The 23747-nt window shown below is 54.3% G+C and overlaps 2 protein-coding genes across 2 annotated transcripts in view; one reads left to right on the top strand and one right to left on the bottom strand.

The window, feature by feature from the left end:
- The window catches only part of TUB (tubby bipartite transcription factor), an 18024-nt gene extending 2194 nt beyond the window's left edge, over nucleotides 1-15830 (top strand). Inside the window, 11 exon segments of the mRNA XM_015563744.1 lie at nucleotides 289-348; nucleotides 351-393; nucleotides 3497-3640; nucleotides 4813-4980; nucleotides 6453-6574; nucleotides 6973-7170; nucleotides 8006-8118; nucleotides 8922-9039; nucleotides 10644-10742; nucleotides 10963-11134; nucleotides 11533-15830. Of these exon segments, the coding sequence (XP_015419230.1) occupies nucleotides 289-348; nucleotides 351-393; nucleotides 3497-3640; nucleotides 4813-4980; nucleotides 6453-6574; nucleotides 6973-7170; nucleotides 8006-8118; nucleotides 8922-9039; nucleotides 10644-10742; nucleotides 10963-11134; nucleotides 11533-11666 (1371 nt within the window). The 3' untranslated portion in view covers nucleotides 11667-15830.
- A 2046-nt stretch (nucleotides 15831-17876) lies between these two features.
- RIC3 (RIC3 acetylcholine receptor chaperone) overlaps nucleotides 17877-23747 on the bottom strand; it is a 33998-nt gene continuing 28127 nt past the window's right edge. Inside the window, exons 5-6 of the mRNA XM_006763492.2 lie at nucleotides 21995-22143; nucleotides 17877-20088 (exon numbers count right to left, since the gene is read on the bottom strand). Of these exons, the coding sequence (XP_006763555.1) occupies nucleotides 19658-20088; nucleotides 21995-22143 (580 nt within the window). The 3' untranslated portion in view covers nucleotides 17877-19657. The remainder of the gene's footprint in view (nucleotides 20089-21994; nucleotides 22144-23747) is intronic.

Genomic DNA, 23747 nt, shown 5'->3' with positions numbered 1-23747 from the left:
TCCCAGTACACAGGGCTTCTGCCACGCAGGCCACTGGGGGGCTGTGGTCCTGCCAGGACAGCTCCCTGGGCTGAGTTTTGCCTCCTTTTCCTGGACCCCAAGTCTCGGGGCACCAAGGACACGAGGCCTTGGCCCAGAGTGGACGTTGGCCCCCACTGGGGCCTCTAGAGCAAGCTGAGCCAGCAGGGCCTTCTCTCTGCTCCCAGGCTGGGAGCCCTCCCTCGGGTGGAGGCGGCCGGCTGCCCCCTTCAGCCCGGTGGCCCCCATGCCTGTCCGGTGCCTCTGCAGCGGGCCCTGCTGGAGCAGAAGCAGAAGAAGAAGCGCCAGGAGCCGCTGATGGTGCAGGTCTGGTAGAGTCCTACCTCAGCAGCAGTGGCAGCACCAGCTACCAAGGTACCCCCTGCCCTTGGGCCAGCCTGGGACAGCCAGCCCGGGAGGCTCCACACCCCTCAGGGACTCCTGCTAACCTGAGCAGTCACGGGCCCTCTGTCAGCTGTGTCCAGGCTGCGCGTGGCTCCCAGCAGGAGCAGACAGCTGAGTGGGGCTGGTGGAGGGAGGCTGGGACCTGGAACCGTGGGCTCCTGGGTCAGGTGCTGGAGACAGAAGCTAAAACTTTATTGATCTGGGAGTTCAAGTGTCCAGGTTTCTGATCAGGAGAGTTTCACCGAGAGCAGGAGGCAGTTCCTAGGAGCACAAGGGTCTGCTCCCCGCTGGTGTTCTGCCTCCTGGAGGAATGCACTCAACATCCCACACCAGCCAGTGTCTCCTGCGAGACACCTATTGCCTCCCCTCCCTGGGCTCCCCACGCCTCCGTCTTCCTGGCTTCTGACCGCAGGTCCTTGCACAAGGCCATGGTGACCAGCAGCCTCCAGCTCTCCCATCTTTGCACTCTGCTTGTCAGCAGAGCTCGTCCTGGGGTTGGGGAGGGGTGGCTCCGTTGCCTCCCTAAGCTCAGGACCCACCTGTAGGTTAGGGGACGAGTACCTCAGGCTGAACAGAGGGTTGGTTTCTCTGATCCCTAAGGAGGGACGCAGATGCAGTCCCACTGCCCCCTGCTGGTGCCTTCTCTGTCAGATGGTGGCTCCGAGAAGGTGGCATCTGGCTTTTGCAGTTGGAAGGAACCGTAGCAACCACGGCGCTCCCCTCCTCTGTGGCTTCCTCAGGTCCTGTAGCGCCAGCCACTTCCAGCTCCTGTAGTTGCCTCAGCTCAGGGCTAACCTTTCTCATCTGTCGGGCCCTCCCCACAGCCTGGGGCACAGTGTCTCAGGTTCCGCTAACCCAGCCCTGAGCACACGGGGTCCCCTTCTCTGTGTCTTGGAGGGCAGCACCTAGTGCCCAGTCTTGGCACAGCACCCTGGACAAGCTTCGTGCCCTCTGTTTGCCCTCATCCCACTGAGGAAACCCATTCATACCTGATAATAAAGGCACTTGCCAGTGGCTAAGCATGGTGCTGGGCGCTCTACCTGCGTTACCTCATTTATTCTTTACAGTAACTCATTATCCCCACAGGATTGATAAGCATTTGGACTCCCAGGGGGTCACCGACTTGCCCGTGGTATGTTGCTAATGAGCATCGGAACGAGGCTTTGCACCCAGGCCTGTCGGACTCCAAATGGCCTTGCCACCTTGTTTTGTCACCTCCCTGAAGGGAGGTCTGACAGTGATTTCCCTGTGTGGGCTGTCGTTCGGCACCAGGGCCAGGCTGGTACGGCGGTACTCCACCGGTGAGGCCCTGCACAGGACGGGGACAGGGACCTCAGCCCCACACTGCTGCCCTGGACAGCCAGCTGCGGCGGCTCCACACAGACCTGGCCCCGGCCCCACCCTCTCCTGGCAGCCCCTCCTCACACTTCCTCTGTGAGCACGGTCCTGAGTGGCAGTGGTGCCCTGCAGGGAAGGCACCTACTGCCGGTGGGCATCCCAGCCCAGCTCTGCCAGGCCAGGCACCTGACCGTTCGAGGCTGCACGTGGGATGGGACCTGCTCCTGGGACTTCGGGCCCTGCCAGTTTGGGCCACAGGCCAACACCTTGAGGCTTTGAGAGTCTTACAAGCCACCGATGCGCAGGCATGTTGGCACGTGCCTCTCGAGCTCTGAACTGTGTGCCAGGCCCGCAGGAGGGACCAAACTCAGAAGGCAGTTTCTGGTCATGCCACCGCCTGCTCACCTGTGACTGTGAGCACGTCACTGGCCCTCTCTGGGTTTGTCTCCTGTAAGGGAGAAAAATTCTCTCCAGACTTTGAACATTGAAGCAGCCATCGTGCTTCGAGGTCCACCGTGAGAGTCCAGACCAGGCTGGGTCCTGCTGCTTCTGGGCTCTGAGGTGGACACAGCCCCAGAGGGCTGCTGCCCCTGTGGCTGGCTGGCCCAGCCCTCCCCACAGCACTAGCTTTCTCCTGCTCCGCCCCCTGCTGGCTTTTGGTGTTAAATACAAGGGGAATTTGACTAAAATGAGGGCCCGGGACCTGATTACAGATCCCAGGTCTCTTGCAGCCCTCCTGGCCCAGGCCCAGCTTCACTCGGACCCTGGCTGCTCCACACACAGGACCTCTGTCCCTAGAACTGTGATGTATTCATCCGGTTCTTAAGTATTTATTTTGAGGGCCTACTGTGTGTCAGCTTCCAGATGAGAGGCTGGCAATCCAGGGTGAGCACAAGCAGGTGTGGCCACTGTTTCCTCATGGACCTGATGGTCTGAGAGGGAAGAGAGGTGAGCAGATGGTCACAGGTGTGCTTTGTGGGAAGCTCTGTGCGTGAGTGGCAGATCCCCCTCCCAAGGAGGAGTGGGAGTTAGCGGATGGGTGGCATTGGGAGGCAGCAGGACAGTGAGAGCGAGGCCCCTGTGGCCGGTGGGAGTCCAGTGTGCACAACGAGCATGGTGTGGCTGGGACTTGGGCCTGGGAAGTGGGCGTGTGCGGTTCGGCCCAGGCCAAGGCGAGGGAGGTGGAGGAGCCAGACTTGCAGGGGAATGTCGGTCTTCATCTCAAGAGCAGTGAGAAGCGGTTCTGGGACTTGGAGCAACTAGGGTTCTATGTGGAGGACGTGGAGGCCACCAGCTGGGACCCGCCCGAGGCCTCTGTGCCGCTCCTGGTGTCCGGATGTCTCTCCTGCCTCAGGGCGCTCTGCACCCCCGGCCACCATGGGCTCGTCCCCCCAGGGCAGTGCAGGGCCCCTGGAGTGTGGCCCTCGTTGTGGTCTCTCCAGGAGATGCAGCCTTTTCTGTCTTCATCCACCATATCCCAGTCACGCTCTCTCCCCTCCCCCTCCCCCCTGCCCCAGCTCAAACAATTGGCTGGCCCGGAGCTTTGGTTGGTCATGGTGTGGGAGGGCTGGGTGCCACCTCCCTGTCCAGGCACCTCTGCCTGGTACAGATGGTGGTGGGAGGCCCTGCTGGGGTTGGGGAGGCTGGAGAACGTGCTGGGAAGGGTGTGAGCCGGCGCTCTGGTCTCACCCAGGGCCTGTCTGTCTCTCTCTATCTTGGGCTCTCTCCTAAGCAGTTCAAGAGACCGACCCACTTGCCAGTGTGCAGCTGGGAGCTGCCCGCCCAACAGCACCAGCCTCAGCCAAGAGAAGCAAGGCAGCGGCCACCGCAGGGGGCCAGGGCGGGGCCTCGAAGAAGGGGAAGAAGGGGAAGCACAAAGGTTGGCTTGCCCTCTGACCCCCCACGGGAGGGTTGGGAGGCTCATCTTCCCAACCTGGAGGCCAGGGACAGGTGGGAGGCCGCGGGGGAAGGCACCAAATGGCACTCAGGGCCCCACCCAGCTGGCTCACAGGCCCCATCTAGCTCATGGGGCACTGGGCTGGCCTGTGGGTGAGGGGCAGGCCCTCCTTACTGCCGAGAGGGGAAGTCCAGCTCAGCTACAGCCCACGAAGCCCCTCCCCTGCCCAGCCTGAGAGCCCTCTGCCTCCATCCGGAGCCAGGACACTGTCCCGTGGGGCTTGCAGCCTCCCAGTCATCCTGGGGGCCTCTGCCACTCCCTCGTCTCAGCGCCACCCTCGGGCCCACAGACCAGTCTCCCTGCTCCTCTCTCTCCAAAAGGTCCCCAGGGATAGGTACGCTGGCCCTGCCCCAAATCCTGCTTCTGTGGGCTAGACACCTTGCCTCCTCAACCACATGTGTGCCCAATGGTTTCCAAGCCTCCGGTCATGGTGGGAAGGGGTGGGGTGGGGGTGGCGTGCTGGCCACAGCTTCCGGGGCTGACAGCTGTCTTTTGGACATAGCCCACCCGGACAGGGTGGCTGCCACCGTGTGGGCCAGGCCTCCTCGCTTCAGGCACCGAAGCTGTGGCAGCTGGGGAGGAAGATGGACGTGGGATGGGAGAGCCTCCATGTGGGAAGGCGCGCGTGTGCCAACCTCGGCCTTTTCGAAGGGCCCGTGTGTTTTTGACGACGTGTGAGTTGACTGTGTGTTTTTGAGACGGAACGTCAGCACTGATGGCTCGCAGCCGGCCACATCCGTGAGCGCGTGGTGGCCCCGTGTGGTGTGGATGGTCCTGGTTCTCCGTCGAGTCTTTTCGCTGTGAGCTGGCTTTGTAAGTGGCTGCCATCTGCCTAGGGGTGTGAGGCGTTTCAAACCAACCCTCGGCAACTAGTCCTGGGGACAGCGGAAGTGACAGACCCCATGCCCCTTCAGAGCTGACCAATCATTAAGAGGCTGACAGCAATCATTCGTTTTTTAAAAGTCAGTTTTGCAAGTAAAGTTCTGCAGAGGGTCCCCCGACTCAGCCCTCACCCACTTCGTGGCTGTCTGTGGATCCAGCTCTCCTCCCCCTCCCATTGCCCTCCGGGACTCAGAAGTGTCCCTGGCCTGCAGGCGCCGGCGGGCCAGCGGCTCTGGCAGAAGACGAGTCTGAGGCTCGAGGCCCAGTGCAGATCCTGACTGTGGGCCGGTTGGACCACGCCCAGGACGCAGGGGAGACGGCAGCTGGTGGGGGCACACAGCCCAGCGGGCAGGACCTCCGTGCCACGATGCAGAGGAAGGGTGAGCCCCGTGGGGGTCCAGCGACACCCCCAAAGCTCAGTCCCAGGTTCTCAGATGCACCCTTCTTGGGGAGCACAACCCTCCTGTGTCTATTCCAGCCCCTCCCAAACCCTGGTGCGGGGCCCGCAAGACCAATGGAAAACGCGGGCAGGGGCCCTAATAAGGCCAAGTCAAGGGAAAGACGTATGAGCCAGGGTAACCAGCCAGCCCACAACCCAGCCCTGTCACCCGCACTCCTACCACCTGCCCCCAAGGAGTCCCCAGCTCTGGGGACAGATTTCCGCTCCCTTTGGTTCCTTTGAAAGAGCTGCTGAGCCAGAGGAGCAGGGCCAGGATGCTGAGAGGCAGGGCAGATCCAGGAAACCTGCCAGGGTAGCTTCCCCACTGGGAGCCCTGCCCAGGGAGCCCCTGGTGGGGGGCGGCTGAGGGAAGCCCAGCAGTGCCTCACATTCAGGGAATCAGAGGCTGGAGAGGGCGTTCAGTGGGGCGAAGCACACAGACAGGACCTACCACAGGCTGGGAGGGGAGGAGTCAGCCCTGCACTGCGGGCTAAGAAGCTGGCCTCTCCCAGGCACATTCCATGGTCTGTGCCTGCCAAGGCCTCTGGGAAGCCTGAGGCCAGAGAGGAGGCTCCCAGCACAGGGTCAACCCGTCAGGCCTTGCTACACTGGAGGCAGGCATGGCGAGTGCTGGAGAGGAGGGGGCAGAGGGACTGACCTGAAGCTTGGAGTGCGGGGGCACAGACCCCAAGGATCGTGACCAGTCCCAGCATGTACCTGAGAGTGTGCCCTTGTGTATATCGGGACATCTGTGGGCATGTGTGTGAATGTGTGTGTGTGCACCTAAGGCCTGGGGTGTGTGCATGCAGTATGATGACTCAGTGCCTGTGAACAGGTGTGTGTCTGGGTGTGTATGTGACCACGCCTCCCACCTGCTCCTGCCTGGGTGTGTGTATGTGACCACACCTCCCACCTGCTGCTGGGTGTATGTGACCACGCCTCCCACCTGCTGCTGGGTGTGTGTATGTGACCATGCCTCCCACCTGCTGCTGGGTGTGTGTATGTGACCATGCCTCCCACCTGCTGCTGGGTGTGTGTATGTGACCATGCCTCCCACCTGCTGCTGGGTGTGTGTATGTGACCATGCCTCCCACCTGCTGCTGGGTGTGTGTATGTGACCATGCCTCCCACCTGCTGCTGGGTGTGTGTATGTGACCATGCCTCCCACCTGCTGCTGGGTGTGTGTATGTGACCATGCCTCCCACCTGCTGCTGGGTGTGTGTATGTGACCATGCCTCCCACCTGCTGCTGGGTGTGTGTATGTGACCACGCCTCCCACCTGCTGCTGGGTGTGTGTATGTGACCATGCCTCCCACCTGCTGCTGGGTGTGTGTATGTGACCACGGCTCCCACCTGCTCCTACCTGGGTGTGTGTATGTGACCATGCCTCCCACCTGCTCCTACCTGGCCCAGGCATCTCCAGTAGCATGAGCTTTGAGGAGGAAGAGGAGGATGAGGACGAATACAGCTCCAGTTCCTCCCAGCTAAACAGCAATACCCGCCCCAGCTCCGCCACTAGCAAGAAGTCCATCAGGGTGAGTAGGGAAGGGTGGACAGCAGTGTGCAGGGCTGGTCACTCACCCAGGCTGCAGGGGAAATGGTTGGAGAAATGATGGTGAGTGGCTCGCTGGGCTGGGCCCAGATGCCTACCTATTGAGAGCTGCTCAGACCTGGGCTCCCCCGCCACCCCCCCAATCAGGTCTCTTTGCCAGGCCGGGAGGGTGGGGAAACGAGTTGGACAGGATGACCTAAGAACCTACCCTGGGATGGCTGAGGGAGGGAAGAGCTGGGAAGCTAGCTGATGACCCCAGGGCCAGGCTGGCCGGCCTGCATCTGGGACTGTGTCTCATCTCCCACCACCACCACATAAAGGGTCAGCTCTGGACCCCAGACCCCCAATTTCAGCTGCTCGGGGTCCCACTCTCCCCTGTAGGAGGCAGCCTCAGCCCTCAGCCCAACAGCCCCAGAGCCCTCGGCAGAAGTTGAGGTCCAAGATCTCGAGGAATTTGCACAGAGGCCAGCTCCCCAGGGCATCACCATCAAGTGCCGAATCTCGAGGGACAAGAAGGGGATGGACCGGGGGATGTACCCCACCTACTTCCTGCACCTGGACCGAGAGGACGGGAAGAAGGTGAGGGGGGCCTGGATGTGCATTTCACCTGCAGGCTTGAGCGCCTGGGGGCTGGGATGTGACCGGCAGCCTCAGATCCAATAGCCACCTCACAGCTCCCCCAGAGACTGAGGCCCTCGTGCCTGGTCAGTGTGCACCTTTGTGCTGCCAGTGCATGTACCTGTGTGCACGCCTTTGTGCTGCCAGTGCGTGTACCTGTGTGCACGCCTTTGTGCTGCCAGTGTGTGTACCTGAGTGCGCGCCTTTGTGTGTACCTGAGTGCACGCCTTTGTGCTGCCAGTGTGTGTACCTGAGTGCATGCCTTTGTGTGTACCTGAGTGCACGCATTTGTGCTGCCAGTGCGTGTACCTGTGTGCATGCCTTTGTGTGTACCTGAGTGCATGCCTTTGTGCTGCCAGTGCGTGTACCTGAGTGCACGCCTCTGTGCTGCCAGTGAGTGTACCTGTGTGCACGCCTTTGTGCTGCCAGTGCGTGTACCTGTGTGCACGCCTTTGTGCTGCCAGTGTGTGTACCTGAGTGCGCGCCTTTGTGTGTACCTGAGTGCACGCCTTTGTGCTGCCAGTGTGTGTACCTGAGTGCGCGCCTTTGTGTGTACCTGAGTGCATGCCTTTGTGCTGCCAGTGTGTGTACCTGAGTGCACGCCTTTGTGCTGCCAGTGCATGTACCTGAGTGCACACTTTTGTACTTCCAGTTTGTGCGCATGTGTGTGAGCACACCGTGTTCTGGAACTGAAGTGCGGGAGAGTCCCTTGTGTGAGTGAGTGTGTGAGTGGCACCCGTGATTGTGTGCGGATCAGAGGCTGGGTCTGGAGTGTAACTTCCTCTGCTTCCCCAAGGTGTTCCTCCTGGCGGGAAGGAAAAGAAAGAAGAGTAAAACATCCAATTACCTCATCTCTGTGGACCCTACAGACTTGTCTCGAGGCGGGGACAGCTACATCGGGAAACTGCGGTACCAGCACTCCCCCAGGCGGGGTGGGCAGGCTCTCTAGAGGGAGGAGATCTAGGCCAGGAGTCAGATCCTCTCCGCGGGTCCTCTGTCCCTCAGATCCTACCATGGGCTCTGCCAGCCTAGAGCCAGGCTTGGAGGTGGGCCTCACACACCCACCCTAGGCTGCTCCCAGCCAGGTGGGCCCAAGCCCACCCTGAGTGACGGATCAAACCCCAGGATGTCACTGATGATGTCGGCCACCACGAAGTCACCTTGGCCATGGTCAGTGCTGAGGGGCAGGGCTGAGAGTGAGGCCTTGACGGGAGAGAGAACCACCTTGATGGGAGAGAGGACGGCTTGGAGCCAGCCCCGGGGGAGGAGGGTTTGCTGAGGAACGGAGGGCCAGATCTGGGGAGCGTAGGCCAAGCTGAGTGGTAAGGAGCCAAAGCTGTGGAGATGGGGCTGGACAAGACGCAGGCCGGATGGGACAGAGGTCAGCTGATCCGGTCTGCGTGGCGAGCTGCGTCCCCTCTGCGGCCTTGCCAGCTGCCATCCAGTTTGCTCACGTCTGTTCCTCCAGGGAGACACTGTGCACCCTGACGTCCCTCCCTGAATGTACCCAGGAACCAAGATGTTCTCTGGTTCAGCTCGGAGCAAGTCCAGGCCTTTCACCCTTTAGATGGGACTCAGTGAGCAGTGTGCCCCACACTGGCTCCTGGCTTAGCCCAGAATGCTTTGCAGGCTCCTCACAGGACAGACTGTTAGCTGTTTGCTGCCCTGGGCAGAGGGTGGGTGACCCTGTACTGATGGTGCCTGCCCTGCAGATCCAACCTCATGGGCACTAAGTTCACCGTTTATGACAATGGAGTCAACCCCCAGAAGGCTTCCTCCTCTACGTTGGAAGGTGGGACCCTGCGTCAGGAGCTGGCCGCCGTGTGCTATGTGAGTCCCGGTTCCTGGTCTCTGGTCTCCAAGTAGGATGTGACAGTCAGGACTGGCGGCCTGATCTGTGGGCTGTCCCCTCGGAGGGGCCCTGCCTGGGAGAGGGGCCCTCTTCTGAGTATAGTCCCCAGGGGGCCATCTGCCTGGGAGGGCTCTGGGAACCAGGCCTGGTCTATGCAGCCCAGCCCCAGAGCCTCCTGGAAAGGAGAGGCAGGCCTGGGTTCTTGTCTGTGCATCCCTTCCCTCCTCCCTCTAGCATCCTGATGGACGAAAGGCCCATCATCTTACTGGATGCTCAGAGTCTAAGAGCTCAGTCTTATTATTTTTTAAATTATATCGATGAGGAAACTGAAGCTCAGGGTGGGTCACTAGCCAGTGTCACACTCAAACAAATGGTAATATAAGTACAGGGGATTTCCCTTCATTTTAAAATGAAGGATTGGTACCCCCATCAACTTGGGCTAATTGGGAACCCATAGCCCTTTGGCTGTTTTGTATGATCCTATGGTGCCACCTGCTGGTCAGCTTTGGGGATGCAGTCCGAATCTCTTCAAATACTGTTCCGGGTACTGTTTGAGGTACTGAGGTATAGTAATGAACAAGAGACATAAACGTGTACCCTTATGAGACTTAAACCCTTTGTTTAAGGAGATAAGCTATTAAATAGACAAAAGCAAAATATATATGTTCCTGATAAATGCTAAGATGGAAAAAATAAAAGGGGAGGGCTGTGAAGTGTCCAGGTATGTGTGTGTGTGTGTGCGTGTGTGTGTGCGTGTGTGTGTGTAAGGGCCTCACCGAGGTAGCACTGGGGTAAAACCCAGAAGGAAGTGAGGCCAGCCGTGTGGGTGTTGGGGAGGGTACCATACAGAGTGTAAGAGTCCTGGATGCCTGGCACATGGGGAACAGCAAGGAGAGTGGTGAGTGCAGGGAGAGTAAGTGCTGAGGGGTAACAGGTCTTCAGCTTTTACTCTGAACTAAGGAAAAATGATATGACTTAACAGGACCACTGTCTGCTGTGTGGCGAGCAGGTGACAGGGAGGGGGTGGGAAGGAGGAGTCCACTGAGGTTTTACTGTGAGCTCAGTGAGACGGTGGTGAGAGTGACCAGATTCTTGATGTAATTTGAAGGTAGAGCTGGCAGCATTAGCTGATACAGTGGTTCTCAACCTTCCTAATACCGCGACCCTTTAATACAGTGCCTCATGTTGTGGTGACCTCCAACCATAAAATTATTTTTGTTGCTACTTCATAACTGTAATTTTGCTACTATTATGAATAGTAATGTAACTATCTGATATGCAGGATGTATTTTCATTGTTCGTGACCCACAGGATGAGAACCGCTGGATTAGAAGGTGGGGTGTGAGAGGAGTCAGGTATGACCCCAGGTAGTTTGCTGACTTGCTGTTGAGTGAAGCAGAGAGGACTCTACAGGGAGCTAGTTAGGGCAGGGACTCAGGAGTTCGCGTCTGGACATGCAAATTTTAGATGCCTGTTAGATGTTCAGGTGGAGATGGTGAGAACTAGCTCATCATCTCTCTTCCCTCCCTCCAGCCTCCTCAGTAAGTCGAGTCCTCAGGTGGCCACTGTTCTCTGTTCGCAGGAGACTAACGTCTTAGGATTTAAGGGGCCGCGGAAGATGACTGTGATTGTCCCAGGCATGAACATGGTTCACGAGAGAGTCTGTATCCGGCCCCGCAACGTGAGTTCCTCCCTCACCACACCCTGCCCCCCTCATCCCAGCTTCTGCACGAGCTCCTAAGGGCAGAGCGCCAGCTCGTGTGTCTGCACGGGAGGCAAAGTGTGAGCAGCCCGGGGGGTCTGGTGGAAGCTGGGGACCCCCAGCCCTGGGCCCGATCCCATGGCCCTGGGCTGGTCACGGAGCCAAGGCCGGGCCTGGCTCAGCAACGCTGCTCTCCCAGGAGCACGAGACGCTGCTAGCACGCTGGCAGAATAAGAACACGGAGAGTATCATTGAGCTACAAAACAAGACGCCTGTCTGGAACGATGACACGCAGTCCTATGTACTCAACTTCCACGGGCGCGTCACGCAGGCCTCCGTGAAGAACTTCCAGATCATCCATGGCAACGACCGTGAGTGTCTGCCCTGACGCGTGGCTGCCCGCACGCTCGCCAGGCTCAGCTCAGGGTTCCGCTCGCTGGCCCTGCCCTGCGGCCGGTGCTGAGGACCTGGTCGCACAGCTTAGAGTTGCTGTGGAGACCGTATGCCTGGGAGGCCGGGAAGGCCCTGCGGAGCCTGGACATGGGCCCTGAGTGCTCAGCAGTCCCGGGTGGGAATGTCTCTCTTCGTCCCCATCTCCTGGTGTTTGCATGTTCCCTCTGTCCTGCCCTTCCCCCACTGGTCTGTTTCCCCTCCCATGAGATTCCCTGGGTACCTCTGCCTCTCGCTTTCTCTTCCCTCTTGTGATCTGGGTGTCTGTCTGTCTCTCCCGTCCTGACTCTGTTCCTGTCTGCACGGTGGCCGGCTCCAGCGGACTACATCGTGATGCAGTTCGGCCGCGTGGCAGAGGACGTGTTCACCATGGACTACAACTACCCGCTGTGTGCGCTGCAGGCCTTCTCTATCGCCCTGTCCAGCTTCGACAGCAAACTGGCCTGTGAATAGAGGCCTCCTCACGTCCGTCGGGGTGGCCCAGCCGGAGTGGAGCTACCTGCCCGCTCTCTGTACATAGGCCTCCTGCCAGATGAACTGGCTCTCGGTGGGCCCCCGGGCCCAGCCAGCCAGGAACTGGCTCCTCTGCCCCCCTGTTGAGGCAGAGAAGTGGGGTGTGTGTAAAGGGCCCACAGTGAATTCTTTCTGTGCCCCAGGATCCACACACACACCCAACCTTGGGTTAGCATCCTGCTGCAGTCGTGTTTGCCAAGCTGTGGAGGCAGGAAGGGGTGTAGAGGGAGAGGAAGCACAATGCCGGGCTGCTGTGGCCCAGCCACCCACTCAACCCAGGCGTCGATGAGCACGGGTCCCGGCAGGGAGGGGCACAGTGAGTGTGTAGAAGGCAGTCACCGTCACACAGCAAAGGGCTTGGTGGCCGAGCCTGGCCCTTCACTGCAGGAAGCCCCCTGACGTCAGGCCTCAGCCAGGCCTGGGAGAGGCCAGCAGGTAGGGGGAGGGTCAGCGGCAGGACCCTGTCAAGGTTGCAGGGGCCTGGCTGTGGGAGCGGCCTGGTGGCTTCGGGTTCTAGCTCATTTGGTTTCTTGAGGTTTTCTCTGTGCACAGAGGCAGCAGGAGGCCAGCCATCAAGGCCAGCTGTCTTAGAGGATGGCCTGCAGGACACAGGCTCAGCATACGGGAGGTGCACGGAACAGGCGTCCTGGACCGGGCTGTCCTGGGAGCCCTCAGCTACCCCAGCAGCTCTCTGCCCAGCAGCCTCGGTACAGGAAACGTGGACGGGCCTAGTCACCAGCCCCAGACTCCACACAGGTAGGCGTGCCCGGGGCTGGGGCTGGTGAGCTGCAGGGGCTCTGCCTGGGCTTCGGCTCCTGCTGCAGTGAGTGGAGGTCGTGGCTGCTGAGGGCTGCCCTGTGTAGTCCTCAGAAGGATGGGGCAGGCTGAGGAGGGCAGGGAGCACTGCAGAATCACTAGAGATGAGAGGTGGCAGGACCCTTAGAGATCAACTAGTACAACAGCCACCAGAGGCAAATCACTCAGCATTTGGTACTTGCCTGGGGGCACCTGGCTGGTGAGTGGCAGAGTCAGAGCTTCAGCTCCCTGGATTTCTGTGTTCCCAGCATCCCCCCAGAAAACCATTATCTATGGCTTTCAGGCCTTCCCGGGGCCCAGTCCGGATGCCCTCGCCCCAGATGAAATGGTGTGCGTTTGGGGTGGTGCGGCTATAGACTGAATTGGAAACTATCTCAGTAGATTGACAGTTCCCTGCTAAAAGCCGTCTGGCTTTTTGCCTGTCGGACTGATCAGGACTGACCCGTGTCTGCCTCCCCCAGAGAGCAGGCCTAGCGAGGCTGCTGCCCATTTCTGCACGTGGGTGTGATGGGCGGTGCGTGTGCCGGGCGGGGCCTGAGCTCCCCCTTCCCCAACATCCTCTTCTGAGGACATGGGAACGCCTCTCTTGCCTTTTTGTCCTTTCCCCCGGTTCACCCTGATGGAGAGCAGGCGTCAGTGGGAAGCAGGCAGTTCCTCCCTTCAGAGTAGATGTGCTTGGAAAGGCTGTGCAGAAACTGATGCTTTGCAAACGTCAGCGAGGTCTGCCGTGAGGTGAAGGAGCTGTTCTGACCTGAGTGGAGGTAGTGTGCTCTCGTTTCCCTGAAGCACAGGTTTCCCGGGGATACTGAGAGCTGGGTGATCTGTCACAGCCCGATAGCCCACCCCGGGGTTTCCGAGAGGCCCCTCCAGGGGGACCATTCTGAGGGCACTGGGGCTTTCTGTAGAGGGCTGGTCCACATCCCAGGGAACATTGCGGTGCCCTCCTCCTTCCCATGGTCCCATTCGGCTCTTCCTTTCCTGACCTGGGGAAGAGACCTGCTGCCAATTGGGATGATGGAAACTAGATGATCTCTAATGTCTGGTCACGCTGTTTCTCTGAATGGGATTTAAAGGCAGAACAGCTGGTGCTGTATCCTAGGGAGAGGGGATCCTGGTGGCAGAGTGGAGGAACCAGAAGCACAATGGCAAACTCCCGCTTTCTCCTCCAGCGCATGGGAGCCGGGCTGGCTGGGTTTTGGTGGGACCCAGAATGTGGGCCGAGCTGCTCACTGGTTGTCCAGAAGGTAGCTTAGCAACAAGACCCTCTGTTGGGCATTGAGTGACAAGCAAGAACAGTTGTCACCTGCTCGAGACCCAGCCTCAGGTCTATTCTTACGGCCCTATTCCTGGGGACGCTGGCTGTCCTTGACATCTGGCTCCAGGATCCACACACAACCCCAACAGCTGTGGGCCCAAAGACTCGAAGCTGCCAGGGCCCAGCCTCTCCTGTAGTAAGAGTTCTTGTCCTCCACCCAGATGGCCCTTGGTTGGGCAGGGAACTCGAGGATAGAATGGGCAGTTCCTGTGGGTGTGGGGCAGCCGGGACCGTAGGCAGCCCTCCTGGGACTGCTCCTGTGACTCCTTTTGGGGCCACGCCCCAAACCTCCACACCCTCTGCCCAGAACAGTTCTTCTGCAGAGTGGCGACATTCACTTCCCGCCTCTTTTCTTTTTTCTGGCTCCAAGGTGCTCTGTGTCTGTCTGCATCTGTGTCTGCATCTGTGCGTGTTTGGGGAAAGGGCAATCTGCTAAGAATCAACTGAGGTTTGTTTCTAAGGATGAGCAGGAAAGGGATAAGGATATTCTGTTCATGCTGTTAGGAAGCGCCAGCGTCTCCCAGGTTCCGATTAGGAAAACATGGTCTGAGAAAGTGGTCAGTTCCCATTCTGCATTACCTGGGGACACCCGAGTGTTGTGTGGACACTTTTGGACGAACCTGAGCATATTCTAGTGACTGTGCCTTAGAAAACACGCACTAGTTCAGAAGGAGCACGTAAGGCCTGGCCGTGCTGCAGACAGGTATGGTATGGTAACCGCAGGTGTGAAGAGGGCCTTTGGAGTCCGCCTCCCAACAAGGGCAAGAAAACTGTAGAAGTTTTTGTCTATAAAGAGCAGGGCATTTGCCTCTAAACTGAACAAGCAACGGCGCTGATTTCACACTAAGAGCTCCGTGCACTCCTTGCAGTGGGGTCTGCAGGGACGGGAGGTGCTGGGCTGGCACGTCTATGGCTGTTACGCAAGCACAAATTCCATCTCCCTGGCGGAGTCCTGGTTTCCCCTGACTGCAGCGACACTGGCCTTCCCCTCTGGAAGTCCTCCCCCGCGCCGGGATACGGGATGTGGTGTGACCAGCACACCTCTCTGGAGAGCAGAGCGGAGGGCGTCTTCCTCCCGGTGCCCAGCGTGCCTGGGCCTGACTCCCTGGGTTTGGGCTTGTTGAACTTGTAGCAGCCCCAGGAACAGGCCAAAGGACAGGCTCTGGCTTGAGTTTATTGGTTACCTGGCCTCACACTTCAAGTTTTCTGTCATCTCAGGATACAGGGCAGAGGCAGGCAGGAGTACTGGGACAGGGTTGGTTTTTAAATTTTCCAACCAAGCTGAGAAGCAAGTTGGTCTTACAGAAGGCATCGCTGTACTCCGTGGCTACTGGTGTGTGATTCTGAGCAAACCAGGAGGCTGGACTGTCAGTGCTTGCAGTGGGAATCAGGGTGGCTGGGAGCTGACCTTTGCTTTCATCACCACCGTTTCTAGCTCATCATTGTGCCTTTGTTCTTCCCTAAGATGTCACACCCCTTTCCTCTTCTGTTCTGTTGCCCCCTTCCCCCACCCCAGTCAAGGTCCAGGCAGAGCTGAGACAAGGCTGAGGAGAGAGTCCTAGAGTGACTTGGAGTGGCTCAGAAAGGGAGCCCGACTCTGGCCCTTTCCTGTGTTTGGTGATGAAGGGGTCCTGGTCAGGATGGGTGGCCCTTCTCTTGCTGAGAACACAGTTAGCCAGTTTTCGTAACGCTTAGAATGTGTATGTCTATTTGCACAAGACCGTCTTTTCCTATTCTGGAGTGGTCAGACATTTATTTTTGTTCAAGATTATCTGGAGTTTTAGATGAACTTACAAAACTGTGCTTTTATTGACTTTTTGAATAAACTCTTTGGTATTCTGGAGCAAATGTATTTATTTATTGGTATGTGCAATGACAAAGTTGGTATTTTCCCACGTTATCTATGTTGTATAACTTGTGTTTGTCTAAGTACAGACCATGTATCATCAAATTAAACTTGAACTATTTCAACACTACTGTGTAAATTTTTCCTATAAAAGGAGAAAAAAAACATGTTTTTTACCTACAAGTTTTTTTCTACAGCATTTAATCCTATGAGCCTCAGGGAGGAGGAGGAGGATGGTGGTAACAATGACAGGTGGGTCTAAGCCAGCGGTTCTCAACCTGTGGGTCGCGACCCCTTTGGGGGTCAAACAACCCTTTCACAGGGGTCGCCTAAGATCATCCTGCATATCAGATATTTACATTACGATTCATAACAGTAGCAACATTACAGTTATGAAGTAGCAACGAAAATAATTTTATGGTTGGGTCACAACATGAGGAACTGGATTTAAAGGGCCAGAAGGTTGAGAACCACTGGTAAGCGGTCCTTCCTCTGGCCTGGGATCTTCAAGTTTAAGGCTGGCAGAACCACACGCAGAGGCCGGGAAGGGCTGGAAGAATGGCAAGGACAGAAGTACATGCGTTAGAACAATCCTCCACAGGGCAGCTGTGCCAGCCGAAGAAGGCTGTTGGTTCCGGAGTACCTGTGAGGGCCTGGCCCTACCTAGAGCCTCCCCGATTTAAACAGGAGGCGGACATACTTGGGAGCCTTCCCTCAGCCTGTGGCAGGCCTGAAGCCAAGCGTGAGGGAGGCTGCAGTGGTGGCTGGAAGCAGACAAGGAAGGTAACGATCTGCTCCTGAGGGAGGTCAAAACTGAAGTCACCATAGCCCTGGCGGGCGTCCGGTGTAACAGCCTGAGGGATGGCAGTGAGGATGCTGTCCTGGGCACTTACAACCGGCGACACCTGGGACAGACAGACAGCCTTGCAAGGTGGGTATTACTCCAAATTCATAAATGCTCAGAGAAGGAATAAGCTAATGGAAAGAGTAAGTTTGTTCTGTTTGGGAAAAAAAAAATGAGGACAGTTTAGGTGCCTTTTAGAAAGATCTGTATAGTCAAGGGAACATCATGGCTACTTCATGTTTTTTTCTCAATATTGCTGAACAGCTGAAATACTAGATTTTCATTTGGCGTATAGTCTGGGTTGAGACGGAATTTAAGAATGTGGTCATAAGGAGGAGTGGCTTATTACCCTCAGAGTTTTTCTGTAGCCACAAGCATTTCCTGTATGAACCGGGCCTGTCTCCTTAGTTCTGCCTCTAGGAAACGGCCCGAGGTTTGTATTGTTTAGTGGTCAGGACAGTCCTGGTTGAGACCTATTTTCCTGGCGTAGTTTTTATTAGAGCTCCCTTTCCTAAGTGTCCCAATTTGGACCACACCTTGTTTGAGTACCCCACCACCTTTTCTAGAGGCTGAACATGCCTCCTGCTACGGCCGCCTAATCTGAAATGACTGAAAGTACAAACAATTTCTGGACTATAAATATATTTCTGCTAATAAACCAAGCAAGGGGTGGGCAGCAAGAGGCATCAGGAGGTCATAGCACATCTGGCAAGACCTGCTTCCATAGCCAGTTTCCCCCCAAGATTAACATTCACATAAAGACTTGGTTATGTAACACCTTCCACAGCAGCCCCATCCATGTACCTGAACATCCACATACTTTCTCCGAGGATGCCTTCTCTTCCTTGTTCACTGGAGAAGTGCTTCCTATGCCCCCTCTGTGAAGTTTCTTGGAAGTACTTTGGCAAATATGATCTGTTTTCCTATAGATTTGGGTCCGTATCTCAGGTCCAGCATAAAACCACAGCTACCATTTACTGAGTGGTAGTCATGTAGGACTGAGGCTGTTTTACAGGCACTGATGATGCCATTTAATACTCAGAACCACCTGGGAGACCTAGACTCTTGCTTTAGAGACAAGAGTCCAGACAAAAGGCTTAAGGAGCCGACAAGATTCCAGTCAGAACAGACGGGGATGGATTCACAACTGCCATGGCTCTGCCTGCAGAATTCACAAGCTTGAGCCCTTTTATAGTGTACTGGAGGCCCGATGCACGAAAATTCATGCAAGAGTAGGCCTTCCTTCCCCCAGCTGCCAGGACCTGCTTCCCTCCAGCCACTGGCAGGCACCTGGGACCCCGGCTTCGTCCGGAAGGATGGCCAGTCTAATTAGCATATTACCCTTTTATTATTATAGTTAGTTCATTAAATTGGATAAGGCTTCCCCCATTAAACTGAGTTTTTAAAATGTAGGAATTGAGCCTTCCATTCCCACTGCCTGCCTCTGAGCAGTGTCTGCCAGATGAATAAATGAGTTGAAAACTAGAAGGAAACATATGCATCTCTAACACAGGAATCATAGCCTAAGGCAGAAAAAGAAATTTGAAACAGGGACCCAGCACTGTCATAAATCAACCCCTGTGAATGAAGGGACATAACATGGAAAACAATTTATCGAAACAGCGGAGCACCTACATTATTTTTTACCTTGAGCATTACATCTAGATGGTTTTCAGTACATTTTAAACTGCATCTTGTTACAAATGAATCAAATGTCCCAAAGACAGATGCAATATGCTTTCTATAAACTCAATCTTCAATGACTGCAGTTCATTAACTAACAATAAGTGTCTAATAGTAGCTGAACTTAATCTTAATATGACCCCATACCTTCTGACAGCAGGCTGTGTGATTAAATATGTTCCTGGCATCTTGTGCCATATCTGCCTTTACATAATTTCTTAATTTTCAAGTCTTCCAAATTTCATGACTGGGAGTGTCCTCGGGAATGCATCCTCTTTAAACCCTCGGGTCTACCACGGGAAATGGGTTCACTCATCCTGTCTCAAGAACACAGATGGCAGCTTTGAGATCAGGCCTGTAGTTTGGTCAAGATCCTCCCAGTCCTAACCTATTTCCTACTCCCCCAGCTCTCTCAGAGGACCCAGATGTCTGAACACAGGCAAATGAACGCCTCTTCCCCTGGGCACTACTGCACTGGTTCTCTGCAGCAGACACGCTCTGCAGCTTCCCTGTTGGGCTGGCACTTTGTCAGCAAGTTCAGTCCTCACTTCTGTCTCAATGCATGTGGTTGGGAAACCAACTTCGCAGAGGGCACAACATCCCGAAAGAGCTTCGAGGCAAGGGCTGTCCATAAATGCATGGCTCACTCCCCTCACTGGCCTTGTGAGCATCTCACAGCAGGACCACTACCCTTGGGCAGGCTTTCCTGCAGCCTCAAGCCATGGCTCTGCAGGGCCGGGACTAAAGTCTCCACCTAAAGCTTCCTCTGGCCGCTGGAGACCAAGAGGTGGGTTTAGCAGTTCTATTAAGCAGCATAGGGATAAAGGAAGTTAGAGATCCCAGGCTGGGCCCATTTTCAGGTCAGTGTGAGTCCTCTGGCCCTTGCTGTGAGGAAGGGACTTCAGCTCGGACAGCAGAGTCCTGCTTTGGCTCCATCATCCCCCGAAACTAAATGTTCTTTTCTGGAACCCAGGGGACCACTAACCTGCTCAAGGCCCAGAGAATAAGGCGTCTCAGACTCTGAAATCTTCACTCTTGCAACCTTAAGTCCTCATCATGTGTAAGCTGATGTTTTTTTCACAGGTAAACCACCTGTTACTCCCAGCACGGAGTCGAACCTCTGCCTGAGTGGTCCCATCTGTAATTATGATAGAGCAAACAGTTACTCAGTGGACCAGTTCTCTGATGGAGGAAAGGCAGGGAGAGAAAGAGTGAAGCCATCTTGTGTTCCTACTCATCTCTATGATGCTGTACAGGTGACAGGTGTGTGAGCACCAGGGAGGATACATGATATCCATGGTAATGACCTGATTGGCTATAATATTTAAACACAGAGAATGAAGTACAGGGCCAAGGGTGAATTCTAGAGAGGAGAGCAAGGTCACCTTGAGACCAGAGTAATGGATACTTCACCAAACTGGCTGCTTTCACTCTAAACCCTGGGGGTTCCGCTTCCTCAATGTGTCCCCAGTACACGCTCTGTCAGCACTGATGCCCAGCCCCTCATCTCTGAAGTCCTGGGGCCACGCTTCCTGGGTGGTGTCCTCCTGCTCACTGTAACTGTCTGCCATGAATCCAGCATTCTCCACCAAGACTGCAGGGTCCTCTTCTTCGTGAAGACAGCAGGAACATGTTTCTGGCTCTGGGTCACATGAAGTAACGGAATTCTCCTCCTGGGCTCTGCCGTCAGCGGGCACTTCCCAACCCAAATGGTCTGCCTCTTCCAGCACCCCCATCCTCTCAGCTAGTTCCTCCGCAGAGGGCTCTTTGGGGTCCGGGTAATCCACCAGGATTGTTTCTTGCCTACGCTTGATGCAATCTGAAAGGTCATAAATTGGATAAGTCTCTTCAGGGTAACCTAGAGAGAAAAGCAGCACAAAGTCTTACAAAGGCTGTCTCTTCAAAATAAAGTGTCAGACTCACAGAGGCTTCTTAGGCAGCAGCCACCCCATTCCAACAAATCCATTCACGGAATCTCGCAGATGACTAACAGCTCTAAAGTTTCACTTCAGTAAATTCTAAGCGCCTGGCTGACTATCCAGTGCTCTCTGACATTCAAACCCCTTCAGATGGAAATCCCTTAAGTGCAGGGGGCTTGGGGCGGAGGGTGAATCTCACACCTCCAGCTTCTGCAGTAGCATGAAGATTAAACAAACAACAGGAGCCTTCAGTAGAAAAAAGAAAGGACCCAACACCAGATGGAGAGGGCAGAGCTTAAGGCTAATGTTTATAATTTCTATTTGGAACCATTTCCAAATCTTCCCGGGGGTGGAGGGTGGAGTGGAAGGAAGGAACGCTAAACTCTGAAAAATACACCAGGAAGCCTTTTACTATTGAAATGGCTGGCAAGTGTCAGAACAGAGAAATGCTTTAGCGAGACAGGCCCCAAATCCCCAAGGACAGCGCTGTGTTTTCAGAAGACAGGATTCCCGTTGGTGGCTTCTTCATCTTCACAAAACGGAACAAAAGAATACAACAAACTGGTAAACAAAAGGAGTAACACTGGTACTGAAGCCCAGCTAGACAATGAGGGAAGAGAAAGTGTTGCCAAATTAAAGAGTGAAATGAACTCAATCTGTGTCAGCCCGAGCAGCAGATGGGCCGTGCTGGAGCCCACGCCCGTGCTGGCGGCAGCGTGCTCGCTGCTCAGTGTGGCGAAGCTGGGGGATCCAAAACCCATGTGCACATTACAGCAATCAGTAGAGTCAACCAAACACAAACCCCTTCTGCCTACAAATTCTGAAAAGCAGGGGTTCTTTTTGGTACGTGTAGAGTATGGAGAGATTTTTTTTTTACATTTACTGTTTGTTTTTCTCATTATAAAAGTCATAGGGACTCATTGTGGAAAATTTGAAAAAATACAAGTTTTGGAAAGAAAACAAATGATCTAGAATCCCACCACTGATAATAATTTGTTGTATTACTTCTGGCTTTTTACCATATATAAGCATGTGTGTGTGTGTGTGTGTGTTTCTTTAAAATATATATATATTTTTTTTATTTTTTGTTTTTTTATTTTTTTTTAAATATATTTTTTATTGATTTTCTACAGAGAAGAAGGGAAAGGGATAGAGAATTAGAAACATCGATGAGAGAGAAACATCGACCAGCTGCCTCCTGCACGCTCCCCAGTGGGGATGTGCCCGCAACCAAGGTACATGCCCTTGACCGGAATCGAACCTGGGACCCTTGAGTCCGCAGGCCGACGCTCTATCCACTGAGCCAAACCAGTTCGGCAATATATATGTTTTTTTAAAATAAGGATCACCCTGTATATAAAATGTTATACTTCATTTTTTTCATTCAACATTTTATCATGAGCATTTCTTCATGTCAGCAGTCATTTTAAAGCTGGCTGCACAATATCCCCCACACAGCTACAGAACTGATCTGACTTACCCTGCCTCTTCTGGAGACCCTTAGATTCCTTCCAACTTTCCCTTATAAGTAACATAGCAGTTAAGATCTCTGAATATAAATCCATGTCTACTTCCCTATTTTGTTAAGATACACTTATAAAAATATGAAAACTAAGCCACCGGCAGGAGGAGGGAATTAGCTGCAAAGGGTGATGGAAATGTTCTATATCATGGTTATGGTGTAATCACACACCTCTACACATCTGTCAAAACTCACCCAACCATACCCTTAAAATTGGTGAATTTTATTATATATACATTATACTTCAGTAATAAAGCAGATTAAAAATAATTAACATCTCTTTTCTGGGCTGACAGCTAACAGAGAAAGGAGAAGACACTTACCTTCCCAGTCCTCCATGTAAGGGGCCTCCTCAGCCTCTTGCTCTGGAGTGGGCCTGTCAGTGAACCTTCCTTTCTTCATGACCCTGGTGATTTCTTGGAGCTGATACAGCAGCTGTTTTTCTTGGTCAGAAGTCACAGTCTGTGCTCTGCTTAGAAATATCAGACAATCCAGCCCCTTAGTGGTAAATACTCCTTGGCAATGAACATAAATATCACTATGATCTGTCTGGAGTCTAGAAGTGGAGCAGCAGCAGATAATTCTAGGAACTGATTCTAGAGCAGCATAGCTGGTAACTACACATATCAATTCAATGGTTTGATTTTATATACGGGAAAACTAAGGCCCAGAATAGATCAAGGTATTGCGCAAGGTCCCACATGAGTTATGTCAATGCTGGGACCAGACCCCAGATAGCTCAGCTTTTGGTTCAATATTTTTTCAGTGCACCTCACTATTACTTAGTAACACTCCATTTACTGCAAGCTACTGTTGTCTGACGCAAGGTCATCAAAAGGAAAGGTGCTGGGACATCAGCCTCGACTAGGGGAAAATGTGCTACTTAGGCCAGTGATGGCGAACCTATGACACGCGTGTCAGAGGTGACACGTGAACTCATTTTTTTGGTTGATTTTTCTTTGTGAAATGGCATTTAAATATATAAAATAAATATTAAAAATATGTCTTTGTTTTACTATAGTTGCAAAGATCAAAAAATTTCTATATGTGACACGGCACCAGAGTTAAGTTAGGGTTTTTCAAAATGCTGACACGCCGAGCTCAAAAGGTTCACCATCACGGTACTAGGCCATCCCTACAATCACCAGGCTGCATATACTTGTGCAGATACATCCCAAAATTCCAGAACTGGATCATTCTGACAAATCAATAATCTAGACCACAGACACTGGGGGAACTGAGACCCTCAAGAGGGAAATTATACATTTCTATTGCTAGTTAATGTCAGCACTTTAAAACTAACGTCTCCTGACTTCTGAAAGTACTCGGTGCAACTCTTAAAGCACAGTGCTCAAGTCCCACAGTTTAGAAAACCTGGGTTTGAGTCCCAACCTCGCTGGTGGCTCTGGACAAATGTCTGCAAGAATAAGATGGGCTCAAGGAAAACGGTAGGAGCATTTTATTTTTTGAGAAGGAAGCACTGCATCACACTCATAGGCAGGCAAGGCCCTACAGGGAAGGCTGAGAACTGCCTGCTTTGCTACAAGCTTTAACTAGCGGCAGGATTTAACCGAGGCTGCTTCTTTTCTTAAAAACCCAAAGCATTAAAAATCAGCATAACACTAACGAAGGAAAAATAATACCCATGGAGGTGTCCTCTATGTTTCTAATCAGCCAGTGGGAGCCAGCATTCCTTGTTATGCTCAGCCTAACAAACTTTAGCCTTAATGACCAATAAGGAAAAAGAACTGTTTCCTCCCTCCAATGTGAAGGTGGTAACTGAGGCCAATAAAGGTGCATTTCTGCAGCCCTCAGTGGGAGGAAAACAACACCAGGGCTCCACTTCTTCCACACGAATGGCCTCACAGCCTGAACTGAAGAAGCTTGTCTGTTCTACATTCAGCCACATGTATTGGGTCTCTTAGACCGCATCAGTTCAGGAGCTTGACTCGCCACAACTGCTCATCTGCTTTACATAACCCCCAATTCTTACAATGACCACTTTGGGGGGGGGGGCTTCTGGGGCATCCAGGTCACTCCCACTTACAAGAGCCTGTGTGCTCATCACAAAGCTCT

Source organism: Myotis davidii, unplaced genomic scaffold (genome assembly GCF_000327345.1).
Source record: "Myotis davidii unplaced genomic scaffold, ASM32734v1 scaffold118, whole genome shotgun sequence".
NCBI lineage: Eukaryota > Metazoa > Chordata > Mammalia > Chiroptera > Vespertilionidae > Myotis > Myotis davidii.
The sequence above is the reverse complement of the archived record's forward strand: the minus strand, read 5'-3'. Positions and strand labels throughout refer to the sequence as shown.